Source organism: Andrographis paniculata, unplaced genomic scaffold (assembly GCF_009805555.1).
Source record: "Andrographis paniculata isolate CXL003 unplaced genomic scaffold, ASM980555v1 Contig59END, whole genome shotgun sequence".
Taxonomy (NCBI): Eukaryota; Viridiplantae; Streptophyta; class Magnoliopsida; order Lamiales; family Acanthaceae; genus Andrographis; species Andrographis paniculata.
This window is the reverse complement of record NW_026137594.1, coordinates 2,342,673-2,359,681: the sequence shown is the minus strand read 5'-3', so window position 1 is coordinate 2,359,681 and position 17,009 is coordinate 2,342,673. Positions and strand designations below refer to the sequence as shown.

Sequence of the window (17,009 nt, the reverse complement as noted above, 5' to 3'; positions counted from 1 at the left end):
TGAAAGCTTAAATTTTTAAAAAAAATTAAATAAGAAGATATATACATATATATATGTGGATCAAAGTAAATAAACCCTAAATTTGTTTGTTTAGGGATATTATTTGACAAATTATTATGAATGTTTTGATTCAACACTATTTATAATTGATTTAAAATTATTTAGAGCATGTTTGTTTAAGGTTCCAAAAAGTGTAATATTTTTTCATTAGAATTATCAAATTAAATACTTAAACTACATAGTTAAATCACCAAAAAAAAAATACTTATTTAAATTAAATAAAGTTTTGAGACGAAATATATATTTAATGTGATATATACAAATATATTTAGAAAATTATCTTTAATAAATAGTGTAAAAAATTTAAGGTATATATGTAACTACAAATTCAATTTCAACCCTAAAAAAATTATTTCTTGCACATCGAGGCAAGGGTGCGTTCCTATTACGTGATTTACAAAATTTAACAAATGTGTATACACATTACAAAAAAAGTTTAAATATATTTTAACTTTCGGATGAAATTTAAAATAATTCTCAATTAATATTTAAATATCATCAAATTTGTTTCAAAAAATCACCTAAAGAGTAAATTTATATATTGATTATAACAATCAACCATATGTGTCGTATTCGGCAAACTTTCACGCTCTTTTTAAATTGTAACCATCGTCAAATAAGTTACACTTCACCAACACCATTAACGATGGATACACCAACTTTCCGTTTCGCCTTTATTAAAGGGGTTGCCTCCGAACTACCTTATTATAACTGCCCGCGACTTGACTAACTTATTATGATTGCCCGCGACTTGACTAACCTCTTTTGTCGATTTTGCAGTTAAATTATTAGTTAAATTGTTGAATTTACTATTACTTGCTCGAAACATTTGCCAAGGCCAACCACGTAATAAGTTCAACGCTATTACGATAAACAAGAAAGGCCGGTATAGAGCAACTTTATCGAAAAGCACACTATTCAAGTAGTGACTGTGAAGATTAAATTGAACACATATCAAATCGAATATTGTAAAGCCAAAGAACTTTTGTCTACCCTGAACACAATAATAATATATCAATTTTATTTTTGTGTTTTTCCTTCTTTTTTTTTTCTTAAATTTTACTGTTCAACTTTTAAAATTTCAATAAAAAATATAATATCATTTACAAATTTTTCCATACGTACATTACATTCAATTATTGAAAAAACTAAAAAAACATCAAAACAAAAATAAAATTACTCCCAAAAACATACACCACCAATATTCTTTCCAAACATTTGGATCAAAGAAATTAACATTTCAAAACTACATCTTATACACCAATTAAATGAAAAGAAATACCATGTTTCAATACCACAATCACATTGAATATATATTTGTGTTTGTTTAGTATTTATAGTTTGAATTTTTTTAAATTGTAAAATATAAAAATTTATGAAAATATTCTAACAAATATTATTGTGCGCTTTTGTGTAGTTTTTATCAACTTTTATCATATGTTTATATTGTATAACATATATTTATAATTTTTTAATAATATTTTTGGAAAATCTTATATATATCCTTAAAATATCAACATATTCCTTTCCAGCAAAAGAACAAGCAGTAATTAACGCTAAAATTAGTTTAACTATACAAAAGAAATGACACTCACTTAGATAATTGACGCATAAACCATATGCAAGCTTCAGAGATATGCAAAAAACAAAATAACGCACGCGTCCATGAAGAAGAAAAAGAAGATAAAAGTTAAAGAAGACGATGATTACGAAAATTTCCATACCCACACTACAATAATCAGTACATTTTGTAGAACTGATCAGTCGAACGTCCGCCATGGATGATGGTAAAAATAGCAACCTATATATATATATATATATGCTGCTATATATAGCTAAATTAAAACTGATCGATATGAATTTCTGGCAATAATATATAATTAAGATTCGAACTTAAATCAGCTACCTTAAACTAATCAAAGAGGTGTCCAAGCAGTAGCAAAAACCACATTATGCCCTTTCCATGTAAGAACAAGATGATCGTCTTCCTCTTTCTTCATTCCCCAGCCTGCCGCGTGCTCGTCCAGCATGCTCTTCACCTCTCCAATGGCGTCCTCGCTGAACGCCACTCCTCTGAAGCCCGCGCCTTGCATTCTCTGCACCCATTTGCTCTTCGGTTCCAGCCTCTCCACTCTCTGACATCCTTCGTGCGAAACCACGTTTTCGATCTTCCAGCAAATGTCGGCCTCGTACCATTGCCGCTGATTGCTCCCTCTCGGCAGAAATGTGTCCACTGTGTCGAACGGAATCCATAAATAATTGTAAGCAGATCTCAATCGAGTCACCAGATTGTTCGATGTGAAGTCGGCGTCCTCGTCGACGACCAAGACCAGCGCCGGATTCAAGCTTCGCAATGCTTTCAGGAACATTGTCCGGGGAGAAGAGTTGTTTGGGATTAAGGTGTTGTCAATGGAGGACGATGAATTGGGGAGGATTTCTTCGGGAATGTAATGGAGCATCATATGGCAATTGATAATTAGGGCTTCGCTGTTTTCCGAGCTCAGTAATTGCTGAATTCGAAGCTGATCGATTATAGAAGAGAAGCCATTGGAGTAGGTTGAAGAAATTACAGTAAATTCCATGGCGACGTTTCTCGATCGAGCAAAATTGACCAATTTTGACCCTAATTCGTCGTACGAGAGGTCGAGAATTGGTGGAAGGTCTTCCATGGTGTCGGCGACGGTGAGTTTCAGCAGCGGCGGAGCTTCCAGTCTGGTGGCTATGGAGTCGATTAGGGTTGGGATCTGCATGCAGTGAGTCAGGCTCAAATCGACGATGTGGACCACCGGCGAGCCTTCCGCGGCGTCGAGCACGGCGGCATTCGCCGCCGTGAACCCGAACCGGTGCCACGGCGTCAAATCGACGAAGCTCGCGAGCTCAATAATGGAGAATCTGTGGGTTTCCATGGCGAGATCGTTGGCGTGGACGTTAGCCACGGCGGTGAGCATTTTACAGTTGCCGGTTTTAGCGGCTCGGGAAATCAGCGCCCGGAGAAAACCGGCGGCGAGCCGCTGGTTCGAGTCGCCGTCCGGCGGCGCGATGTTGTTCAAAACCCATAAGATCTGCTGCGCCAGAGTGGCGTCGTTGGTCTCGATGGCGTTGGCGCAGTGCACCAGCAATTGCTCCATACAATTGGCGTCCCCAAAGCTCCCGATCGATTTCGGCGTCGGAAATCCCGGCCAGGGCCTGGACCGGAGAGCCTGCAAGTTCTTGTTCATGGAAGCAGCTGAGAAAGGAGGGTTTTGATGAAAGGTTTCTGCAGTGAATTGCATCATGGGTAGGGTGGGTGGGGGTGTAATAAGGTAGGTGGGTGGGTGGGAGGGGGGGTGTCCTCTAGTGCAGGAGTTTGTTACAAACCAATGAGTTGTAAGAATTAAGAAGAGGGCAAATCGGAAAACAGGTAGCAAGAAATTGGAGGTGGAAGAAGGTGGGGAGAAATTAAAAATAAGATAAAATTAGAGGGACAGAAAGGAAAGAAAGTGACTAGACTGGGAGTGGTACCTGGCCATTGGGAAACGTAACGATCTCTAATTAGGGTTTATCTTTCTGCACAATTTGGGGGAAAAAAACACTTTCCCTGCAAATGAATCCAACAGAAATGGACTGTTCATCTTTAATTCCAGGATCAAAATTATTCCTCTTCCCATGGTCAGATCAACAGGGACTTGTGCCTGAATTCGACGAAATCACAGATTAATAAAGCTCCTGTCTCTTTTTTCTTACAGAATTCTTCAATTCTCAGATTCAAATCAGAGAGAATTGCAAATCTGGGAAGAAAGAAAGAAAGAAAGAAAGAAAGAAATGAATTGAAGCAGCTAAGGGGCAGCTGATGATGACGATGACGATGATGATCTGTTGGATGGATATATGTGTGAGGTGGCCGGCGAGGGGTTTGATTTTTTTGTCGGAAAGTGGGAGTTGGAATTTGTCTCTTTGCAGTAATGACTGAAAGCAGTTTTGGTTTGGCTTACTCTGAGGCTACTTGCATTCATCATCATGCTACAAATCATTTTTGTAGTGCTACAAATCATCATATGTATTATATATATATATATATAGAGAGAGAGAGAGAGAGTATGTAGAGTATATATCCGATGCTAATCCGGTCAAATCAATACGACTCGTGAAGGTAAACAATATTTTTTTATATATAATACAATACATGTTATGCTATAATTTATCCTATGTTGAGTTATAATATATAGCATATGCCCTACAAAATATATATATATATATAAAATGTTATTTATCTTCGTGACAAATGTTGATTTGGTCAATATGAGAAATATTGTTGCTTTTGTAGTTCTGTTGTTCAAAATGCATCGAGGGTTTGAACATATGATATCACTGTCATGAGTTTACTCCGCACGGTTAGGTTATATTTTTACGGGACAATATTAATTTTGTAATAATGGAGATTAGTAAGAGGGTCGATATTACATGTTTGTTTGGTTTTGGAAAGCAAGTGTGTGTTGTACATCAGATGAGTCAGCCATTTCGAAAGATTAAATTCTTGATTAATTTTGCAGATGGGAACAAAAGTGTGGGGTGGGTTTTTTTATTTTATTTTTTTATAATTCTGAGCCAACAATGACAGCCCCAATTTTGTATCATTTTATTACACATCATGAATTTAAATTGATTGTATACAAGAGATTCCATACAGACACATGCATGATTAGCTCTTATCCTTATTCACTTGTTTTACTTATATGTAATACAGACACATACAGATAATCATAGAATCAATTATCACCACTGTTTGAATCAGAAAAAAACAAAGATGAAAAGTTACAAATCTTCTACAGAAGCATATGCCTAATTAAACTTATATTAAGCATGTATAAAGACATTTATGTATATATATATAGAAAAGTCGAAAGCGCGGGCGACATGCATGTAATAATAATGATACGGATCTTGTGCTGAATTTAGCGATATGTTGAATACTTCAGTTCAACATACTTTGTACATTTTTATATATCTTTCAATATATAAGCGCAAATTCAATACAATTAATTATTTATACTATGATCCAATATTTAAATTTTATGCTACCGTTTCCTATAATTTTGATATATCATTCAATAGGGCCCTTAATTTATTGTTTCGAAAAAAAAGGTATCAATGTAAATAGAGCCCTTAATTTACCCGTTAGAAAATTACAATTTCCACCAAATTGTCAGCTTTGTTCATTTGGCAATTGTTATTACATTTTTACTATTTCATCAACGTGGTTTTCTGTAAAAATATATTATTTTATCTGACAAAACACCATGTTTAACTATCTAAACTATTATTCAAAGAAAAATACTATCTTCGTCCAACTCTAAGGGTCTCATTTACCTTTTGAGTGTTGATATGTGAATATTAATTATTATATCAAAATGTAATACAAATTAAGAAAAAATTGCAAAAATATTTTTATTAGTGTCTTATAATACTAATTTAAGAACATTTGTATAAAAAATTATATAAATAAAAAAATATTTTTAATGTTAAATATAATGATGCAAAATATAAATGTGACCATCAAGAGTGGACGTAGAGAGTATAAAATAAACATATGCAAATAAACTTGCGTGTAGTGTACGTAGTATGTTGTAGTATCCAAACCGCCATGTGGATATATCCATCCCTTCCTTACATTGGGTCCATTTTTATAACATATCATATATATATATATATATATATATTCCATTTAATTATATGTTTTTATAAATTTTAACATTATTTATCAATAATAATTTTATAATAAATAAAATTAAATATATATATTTTTACAAAAGATCGCATCAAATAAATAATTTTTAACTATTTGCAAAAAAAAAATAAAAATAAAAATTCAAAAACTCCAATAACCTTTGTGTAAATGGAACGATATTTGTTCCATGCGGACCGTAGGCGTGACTTATCGACTGCGTGTGTGTTTTGTGGGTAGCCCACAAGCAGTAGCAGCAGTAGCTTAAAATAGACCAGTCGTAGATTGATTTTGAGAATAATAATAATAATAATAATAATAAAAATAATAAAAATAATAATAATAATAATAATAATAATAATGATAATAAAAATAATAATAATAATATTAAAATCTCCGATAATATTAATATATTATTTATGGCATTATTCTCCAGTGGGGCTACGCATCCATGTGCCTTTTCTTTTCATGGCTGCAGCTAGCGACGACTACAGATATCTCATTTTCTTTTATGGCTTTTTCTCTTTTTTTTAAAAAATACTTCTTTCATTTTTTAAATATCAAATAAAACAACACAAATATATATATATATATTATATTGGTCAATCGAATGGAACAATATATATGGATATGCAAAAAAGTGTAAAACTTTGGGTCTCCAAGGGACCAAAAATATTTATATATTATTATTTAAAGGAAGTGGATATTTGTATGTATGTTGTAATAGGGGGGGAAGGGGGGTGGGGGTTTAATTTACGTGTTTAAATTAAATATATATACTCCCTTCGTTCCATAACAAAGTATCTTTTTTTCTATTTTAGTCTGTCTCATAACAAAGTATAAATTTCCTTTTTTAGTTATTGTACTATCTACCTAACGTTACAAATACCCTTACAACTTACAATATATTACACAAATGTCATTACCTTTATATCACGCATACTAATAAGGTTATTTTAGTCATTTCTACTTTATTCCTACTATATCCCAATATAATACTAATATTTTTAAAACTACGTGCAAAAAACAAATGAATATTTAGTCTCGGGCCGGGGGAGTATATATATTTAAATTGTCAAGTTTTATTGAATCAAGTATATTTACTTGAGGGCTAATTTGTTTGTGTTTTAAATTTATTATACTCCGTACCATTAATAATAATAATAATTTATTTGTTCATTGTAACATAAATCGTCAAATCAAATATTTATTTTACAGTCAACAATGATTTTCGTTTTAGGGCATGAATTAGTTGTTTATCCGGTCAAGTCAGCTTAATCCTGATTTGACCGAATCAACATGTGTTATACAAGAATTTAACATATATTTATACATATCTCAACATATTTATAATATAATATTATATTATAATTTAACATATGATGTACTGTGTATAACCATAGGCTGGTTATATGTATAACATATATCACGTTAAATTAGTATTATATTGACTTAGTTGAATCAGCACAGGATTCCCAACTTTCTTTTTAATATATATATATCAATCACACCATGTACCTATTTTCTATATACTTAAAATGCCTCTTTCAAAACCAAATTTCCATTTAGCAATTCTAAAAAACCGACACCCTCTAAAGTTATATTTTCAAATTTATTTTAGCACTATTCAACAAAACATATCTCACTAAAATCATAAATATATATTTTCCATTTAACACATTCAATCATAAGCATATTCTTTATTCAAATCATAACATCCAACATTTATTTATGTCATCAAATACCTATTCTTGATTCAATCTTTTATTATTTTCAAATAATTTCAAATCATCAAAGTACTTTTAAAATATCTCTAAACCCTGATCCAAATCATATACACCAACCCTAAAATAAAATAAGACAAAAAAAAAAAAAAAAAGTGTATATATATATATATATATATTGTGAAGAATTAAAGGTAAGTGACTTTTGAATGAAATTAATTTGTCGTATGTTGTCGGTTTCATTGGAATCCCCAGAAGATGCATTCGAAGAATCTTAAGACACCCACAAACTGCGAATCACGTCCCGTCAAAACACTGCACTTTTCCCTTCATTATAAATTAATTAATTAAACGACGTAGTACTGTATACTATTATTATTATATTTAATTTAAATATTGCTCGATGATTTTGAGGATTACAATAAGTAAACGACGAACAACTCATCATCCCCAAGCAATTCCATACACATTACAATTAATTATTAATCTGACTACACTTCTGCACAGACATTCATATATTCATTTCATTAATTTCAAAATTTCTTACAACTCTCTTAAACTCATTTCCCAATGGAGAAGAGCATCAAAGTAAGCAGATCGACGACTTGAACTTGCACATGCCCACATCATATGGAACCCAAAGGTATATATATATATACATATATAATATTTATACATATGTGTGTTTGTGTGTGAAAGATTATATTACAAATTTAGGGTTTGTTTGATTTGGGGTTTTTAAGTTATTTGGGTTTGTTTTTGATTTGGGGTTTTTAAGTTATTTGAGTTTGTATAATAATCCATTCATTTTGTAAAAGTGTATTCAAATTTTTTGGATATGAAGATTAAAAAGTTGTAATTTAAATTTTTGTACTTTTATAAGGATAGGGTTATAATTTTGATAGGGTTAGTAATATAAGTTTTGAATTAGTTAGAGTTGAATGAATTGTAGCAATAGCCTAAATAAATAGAAAAATAGTTGGTAAAATTTTTAAAATGTTTGTATTAATTTATTAAATATAGTATGAGCACAATTTAGTAGATAGATTGAAATGACAAATGGGCATACTTTTACAATCAATGGCGTGGATTTGGTGTTGCTGATTTGATCTGATCAGTATATCAAATAAAGTGTACAATATATAATTTTGTATAACACAGTAAAATATTATAATATAACAATCATAAATATATTAATATATAATATATGTTTATTATCTTTATGTAATATGCTAATTTGATCAAATCAGCACCATGCTGATTTGATTGAGTTACACCAGATCCCGCAGCTCTTTTACAAATACGAGTGAATAGTAATTTAATGTTTTAATTCGTAAAAGAAAATAATAGATTTCTATTGATATAATATTTTTAGAAATAAAAAAAAAAAATGCTCCCTCCGTTCCAATACAATAGTCCTGTTTATCATTTTTATCCGTCCCAAAATAATAGTTTCATTTCTATAAATAGTGATATCATTATAAAACTACTCTTACTTTTTCATTATTATTACACAATTGCCACTACTTTTTACACTAATACACTCACAAGGGCAAAATAGTCTTTTACCCGTATTTTTTACCCACTATCAATATAATATCAATATTTCTTAAATCTCGTGCCAAACACAACCCATACTATAATTTTAGGACGGAGGTAGTATATTCTTATAGAACCTATGTGTAAAAATGGTGATCGAAAATATTGAAAATTCAAAGTAAACACAACCGTATGATAACTTGAATGAAAAAAAAAAAAAAAAACTATTAAATACGATATTTAAAAAATAAGAAAACTTTGAAAGATTGAATAATTATATATATATACATATATTATATAAGTAAACAAACCTTAGCCTTATCTTTTCTTATATATTCTTTATATTTTAGTCCTATACCTTGCAATATTTTGTTGTATTGAGACTTAGTAAAAAAATGTTGAATTAAAAAAAAAAAAATGTTGAATACCATATAATGTATTTTATAAAGATTTTTTATGTAAAAAGAAAAGTTAAAGACATAAATAGACAGGTTAATATATAGTATGGCATATGTATGTATATATATATATATGTATGAGATGAGTTGGCAGGATTCAGTTGTTGATTTGCAGTAGATTGAGATGCTTAGACTGTTATAAATTTCAGGTTTGAATTCCTATGCGTGTTATTAAATTTATTTACAATGTAACACAGAATTTTTTGGATCATATGTATTTGTCATTTTAACGAGGTAGGGAATATATACAGACATTTAATAAGTTATATGAAAGTGAGCTGAGCTATTCGTGGACTCATTTTGGTTCAACTCGGTTAAAATTTGTTCACAAATGTTAAAGAGCTGAGTTGAATAGCATAAATAGGTTCATTTTATTAACGAACAAGTCCGAATTTTGTTTGCGAATGTTTGTTAAAATAATATATTTATTGTAAGAGTAAACTATTTTTTTAGTCATGTAGCTGGACTCCCTCGTCATTTTAGTCTTATAAGTAGAGCCTGTCGCAAACTAGTCCTAAGAGTGAAAAATTTTCACTGTTTTAATCCTCCGGCGCCGGAGATGCCCACGTGGCTCGCCGGAGGCTACGTGTCCGCCAGGTCAGAGACACCTGGCAAATACATGGATTTTATTATTTTTTTTAAAAAAAAATATTTAAAAAATATTTTTAATTTTATTTGCATTTTTTAATTTTTTTTATTTGGTCCAATTGAAAAAAAGATTAAAAAATAAAATAAAATCCACGTGTCCGCCACACCTGACGGACACGTGGCTTCCGGCGAGCCACGCGGGCGTCTCCGGCGCCGGAGGACTAAAACAATGAAAAATTTTCACTTATGGGACTAGTTTGCGACAGACTCCACTTACAGAATTAAAATATAAGAAAGTCTAGTTACGGGACTAAAAAAACAGTTTACCCTTGTTATAAATATTATATATATACATATAAATTTATAATTTATAAATAAAATATCAATTGAAAATAAATAAACAAAATAATTTTAAATTTTTACTTTAATTTATATATGAATTAAAAAAATATATAAGACAAACGAATTCGAACGAGTTTAATCGAACCAAATACAAACACAAGCTCAAACAATAAAAAATCTTAACAAGTCGAACTCAAATACTGCAAATGAGTTCGAATACTGCGAACGAGCTCAAAAGCTCGAACACTTAATAAGTTTATATTTGGAAAATTCTTGACATGGTTGAATAGAAAAAACTTATCTTAACATTTTTATTTATTTGTATTATCTATAAATGATATTTATATTATATATATTTTATTAAAATATGTAGTGTTTAAAATATTTAAAATTTTATATCGTATATATTAATTGTTATTTAAAAAATATCAAGAACATCACTCACATAAAAAATAATAATAAAATAGTATCACAATATACTATCATTAATTTATTAAACTTTATTACTTTAATATTGTATCACTAATTAAACACATCAATTGTCTCGGGATGGAGAGAATAATATTTTGATATGATATTCTGTAAAATAAAATAATATATTTTTATTAAAAAATATATCTGATAAATAATTTTGATTTGAATTTGAAATAATAAAAAACGAAGCCTAAATTTTAGAAATATTTTATTTACAATTTATTAATTAGGGATGACAATTGTGATTGATCTTGTTGTGCACCCGCCCTCGCTCCGATGTTAACAGGATGAATTCGGATTAAAATTTTTATAGTGGGACAAATTATAAGTTTTGAGATTTTAAATTTAACTGAATCTATTTGGGTAGGTTATGGATTTGATTAAAAAAGAAAAAAAAAAAGAAAAAAACTCTCGAAATTTAACTTCGTTTAAAATTCATTTAAATTAATAATTATAAAAATGAATATTATGGAGTATATTTTTATAATCATTTATATGGACTATATTTATAATTTTATACTTTTAAGAGTGTTATCTTTGTCTCTATTTTTTTTTTATATGTTCATGTGTTGGGCCTATAAATTGGGCCAATAAATGCATGGGCCTGAAATAACATCTCATATTTTAACAAAAAATAAAAAAATTCAGACGGGGAGAATATTTAATCAAACTTACTAAATTAAATAATTATTTATTGTAGGTGTTTGTTTTTCCGTGGCGGGCCTACCCAATTTCAAATCATACTGGCCTGATTTGCAAATCGGGCCTTGAAAGGCAGGCCCGACCATGATCCAGTTTAAAATCGGGCCGTGCCGTGCAGGTCCGTTTTCATTTTTTTTAATTTTAAATTATTTTGTTTATTTTTTAATTAAATTATAACAAAATAAACTTTAATAGTAGAAGTGGGTTGTGAATTGAACCTTCAATCAAACATATACAAACTATACATTTATCATCAAATGATGTTACAATCTCTCTTTAATTCAAAATTAATATATATATTTATTAAAATTTAAATATTATTTTTAAAAATCAACCGGGCCAGGCACGGTCCGATCTTCATTAGCCCGGAAAATGGCCCGGTTCATTAGCATGCCAACACAATTTTTTTTTGTGTCGTGCTCCGATTGAATTTTCCAACTACTCTTATTTTTGTCACTCATATATAAAAATACATATATGCTTTGTTAATATACATTGTATGCTGAAATTAACTGTAGTAAGTATTGTCTAGATTATTATCATATATTGTCAATTTATGTTTCATAATAATAGTATTTTATTAACTCATATTTGTATAATTGTATTGTCAAATTATATTTTTTGTTATTTATACATATTTTAGGTGTTAGGAAAAAATAAAAGCTATAAAATATATATATATATATATTATGGTTTATTTATATATATTTTAGGTTAAATTGCACAAAATTTATTCGTGATTTCATGAAATTGCGCCAAATTCTCTATACTTCTAAAACTGCGTCAAACTCTCTTATGGTTTCATAAACTCTGCGTCTAATCCCCTCGGAAGTCCCTATTTAACGGTATTTGACCTAAATGCTCCAAAATTGCAAATAAATTTTAAAATCTCAATTTCTAAACCCCTAAAATAATAAATATATTCATTTTTCTTGTATTTAGTTTCAAAAAAATAATAAATATACTAAAAAATAGTTATTTTTATCAGGTTTTAAAAGTTTGTTTTTACTATTTTTTAAGGCTAAATATAAGAAAAATATATATATTTGTAATTTTAGAGGTTTAGAAATTAAAATTCTAAAATTTATTTACAGTTTGGACGCATTTAGGTCAAATACTGTTAAATAAGGACCGCCGAAGGCTTAGACGCAGAGTTTATGAAATTATAAGGGAGTTTGACGCAATTTTAAAAATACGGAGATTTAGCGCAATTTCATAAAGCACATGTTAATTTTATGCAATTTAGCTTATATTTTATATATTGTCAACATTGTGGGCTGACTATACTCTAATATACAAATCCACAACCCAAACAACATTAACAATATTATGGGCTGGCCCAACATAACGAGTTTATTGAGAACTTATTGTGGCCCACTTACAAACAAAGACTGGGCTTAGATTATTATTCCAGTAAAATTATAAATAATATGTATAAATTAATTCCCAGTGTGATATATATTTATAATTTCCTATATATAAATAAATGCGATATATTTTCTTTAGAAAATGAATATATACTGTAAATAGTACAAATTTAAAGTGAATACAAAAGTTCATGTACATGAATATATATATATATATATATAATAAAAACAATTCACATACTCTAAAAAATTATGTATTTTTTATTTATAATATATAACTCTTGCATACTTCTTATTTTTATCATTTATATTATATTTATTTACAAATATGACGCTACTACTCACCCATATACTTCATATCAAATGACCATAAAATTCGTGGAATGGGGAAGCATTATATACTATGTTGCGGTAACATGTCATATATACTGAAATTAATTGTAACGTATGTTTTGAAAAATAATTATCATATGTTGTCAATTCATACGATACGTTGTTTTGTATTATATTAATATAAATTATTTGTTGTTTATTTGTCTTGTGCTAACATGTTATATGTTTACTTCAAGTACATTGCGTGGATTATTGCCATATATTATCAATTTATATATATATATATATATAGACAAAGGCATATCATTGGTTCCTGAATTTACAAATAGAATGCACGAATTGTCGACACATAAAAATGGTTTTTTGTGGAGAAACAAGATTCACAAATATGGGAAATTAATTGAAAAAAAAATAAATAAAGAAAGATATTATAGGAGAAATAAATGGATGAAAGGAACGACTTGATAAGTGAGGTAACATCGCAATTTCAATTTTCTCCACTTTTCTTTAAATTTAAATTTAAATTTTCTTCATATATATTATTGTTATTATTATTAAGATTATTTAAATAAATAAAAGTGGGTGGCTGCAAATAATTGAGTGGCCCTAAAAATCCTTGAAAGGGCAGATATTATAAAGACGATGATATGACGTGTCATCTTAATTTTGGGGTTCACCTCATCTGCCCATTCATCGACTAGAAACGTATCTATCTATCCATCTATATATCTATCTATTGGTGTATTATTATTATTATTATTATTATTATTATTATTACAAGATTTCAATTTATTTATAATTGCATCCAAGATTCTCTTATTATTCGAGTCAGCATCCACTCTTACAAAAGGGGTTTTTTTAATAACGTCACTCGTCCCTTCCACTTTTGGCAATAAACTTGCATGGCCAACTTGCATTTCATTATTATTATTATTATTGAGAAAAAAAAAAATTAGGTAAGTGCTGGCCACATGAATTATTTTGACTGTATATATGTATGGAGTTGTTATGATATATATATATATATGTCCATGCAAAATCACAAAGGTGGTTGTAATTATCAACCCAATTGAAAATTCACCAAGGACATATCCTATATAATAGGTGGACTTCACATTTTTTTTTTTTTACGTTATGAAATCCTGCAATTTCAGAATTTTAAAATATTTTTTTATTATTATTTTGATTTTTATACAATTTTTCAAAATTATAATTTACTATTTCATTACTTTCTCTTATTAATATTTTAATTAATTATTTTTATTATATAAATTTTTTATAAATATTTTTATATTTAATTACTTTATTTGTTTATTAGATTATAATCTATAAATAATATTTTAATAACAAACATGATATCCTCAATCTATTTTTTAAATAATGTTATTTAAATTTAAAATTTTAAAAAATGTAATGAAGTTTAGATTAATTTTATATGTATATCTGTGTTTTCAATTTTGTTTATTTAATTTACTTCTTAATTTAATTTATTTTTTATTAATAATTATATTTATATTCATATTTGTATGGTGTTAATGAAAAATAAAATATATTTATAAGTTAATTTAATAAAACAAAAAATATAGTTATATGATAAAAGTTATAAAGGGGTATTGCGGTTAGAAAAAATGGGCACTAGAATGATATAGTTTTCATGATCTATATTCTATCTATATATATTTGATGTATTTGAGATCAATGTCAAATTTATTTTGCTTTGGAATTCAATTTTTTTTTTTTTACGGGTTTTTTCACGAATTTTGATCATTTTTATTGTTCATATTTTCTCTATTTTTTGTTTACTAAATTTTGCGTTTGAAGATGGAATGTGCTACTACTTTAATAGTCTTCCCCGCCGTAATGTTGACATATACTAATGGACCAATCGATTGTTAATATAATTTATCTTTCATTCTATTTTTTGTTTTTTTTTTCTTTTTAATTTATTCTATTTATTTGTTGAGATATGTTAATCAAACAATCTATTGTTACTGTAATTTATCTTTCATTCTATTTTTTATTTTTTTTTATTGTATTCACAAGGTTTCATGTTTTGGAAGACATTTTGGAAGAAAATACAATTTGGATGTCGGAAGATGTTCACACACAGTCAATTGTTGTGTTTGGCATTTATAATTATGTTATAATATTTGGATAAATGTTGTTAAATATATATAAATATGGAGAAATTATTAGATTAAATTTTATTTTTGATTTCAAATGCTTAATTATTTAGATAACTTTCTATAATATTAGGGTATATTATTTTTTAGTTCCGTAACTGTACCCCTTATCATTGTAGTCTTTTAAGTGGAGCCTGTCGCAAATTAGTCTCATAAGTGAAAATTTTTCGCTGTTTTAGTCTTCCGGCGCCGGAGATGCCCGCGTGGCTCGCCGGAGGTGACGTGTCCGTCAGGTCAGCGGCGGACACGTGGATTTTTTTATTTTTTTTCATTTTCTTAATTTTTTTAAAAAACTTATTATTTTTTATTTTATTTGTATTTTTTTTATTTGGTACAATTAAAAAAATTTAAAAATTAAAAAAATGATAAAGAAATTAAAAAAATCCATGTATCCGCCAGGTCAGCGACACCTGGCGAACACGTCATCTCCGGCGAGCCACGCGGGCGTCTCTAGCGCCGGAGGACTAAAACAGTGAAAATTTTTTTACTTATGGAACTAGTTTGCGACAAGCTCCACTTACAGGACTAAAATGATAAAGAGGTCAGTTACGGGACTAAAAGAACAATTTACCCATAAGATATTTTGTCTTAGTTAGAAAGATTATATATATTAATTGAATATTTTTAAATTATTTTTTATTTCTATACATATATTTGCGTATTTATTTTATTAGTTATGTGTATTATTTTCTTAGTGTTAATATTCAAATATTTTTCTTAAAATACTAATACTATGGTAATTTTATATTTTTTTTCATAATTTTTAGGCATACAAAAGGAAGAAAAAAAATAGGACAAGATAAAAATGCAACAAAATGACAATGGATGAAACAAAAAAAAAATCAAATAAATAAGAACATAATTTTTTTTATTCTAGTTTTAAATGTGTGTTGTTTTTTATGTTAATTTTTTAATAATTTTTTCACCTATTACTTTATTTTTGGTAAAAATGAAGATGAAAATATTATTTTTAGTATAAAAATCCAAATATTAAATATGTGTAATTTTTCAAATTTCATTATTATAATAAATACTTCAATTGTCATGTGTTCTACAAATTAATTAAAAAGTGATTAATTTATTTTATTTTTTATTAAATTTTGCAAATATTTTAATTGTCATTTATTCTATAGTGGGTTAATTTTTTTATTTTAAATTATATAATTATTATATTATAATTTTTATTAATTGAACCGAGTGTAGCACGGGTAGGGTACTTACGCTAGTATATAATTAAATTAATGCATAAATTAATTAAACAATTATTATTATTATTATTATTATTATTATTATTATTATTGTGGTTTTGAGATTGGTGAGCGACCGTCAACAGACCTTTAGGGTGTCTTTGTTTGGAGGATTTGTAATAATTTTAATTATTCATTCAATTTTCTTTTTTCAAAAATATCAAATTAAACATCTATTTTTTATTTTTTATATTATATTAAAAATCAAATTTACATTCAAAACATCACATCAATACCTATTTATATCACATCATACAACTATTTTAATTGAAACTTTTTACAATTCAATTC

The 17,009-nt window shown here is 28.2% G+C and overlaps 1 protein-coding gene across 1 annotated transcript; it reads right to left on the bottom strand.

Annotated features, from left to right (window-relative positions):
• Window positions 1-1,745: 1,745 nt before the first annotated feature.
• Window positions 1,746-3,876, bottom strand: LOC127257863 (scarecrow-like protein 32). Its single transcript, XM_051284357.1, has one exon. The coding sequence runs from the start codon at window positions 3,333-3,335 to the stop codon at window positions 1,977-1,979; it is 1,359 nt and encodes a 452-aa protein (XP_051140314.1). The 5' UTR covers window positions 3,336-3,876; the 3' UTR covers window positions 1,746-1,976.
• Between the last annotated feature and the right edge of the window lie 13,133 nt (window positions 3,877-17,009).

Coding starts and splice junctions, on each gene's coding strand:
- LOC127257863 (XM_051284357.1), bottom strand. CDS start 3,335: ATGATGCAATTCACTGCAGAAACCTTTCATCAAAACCCTCCTTTCTCA.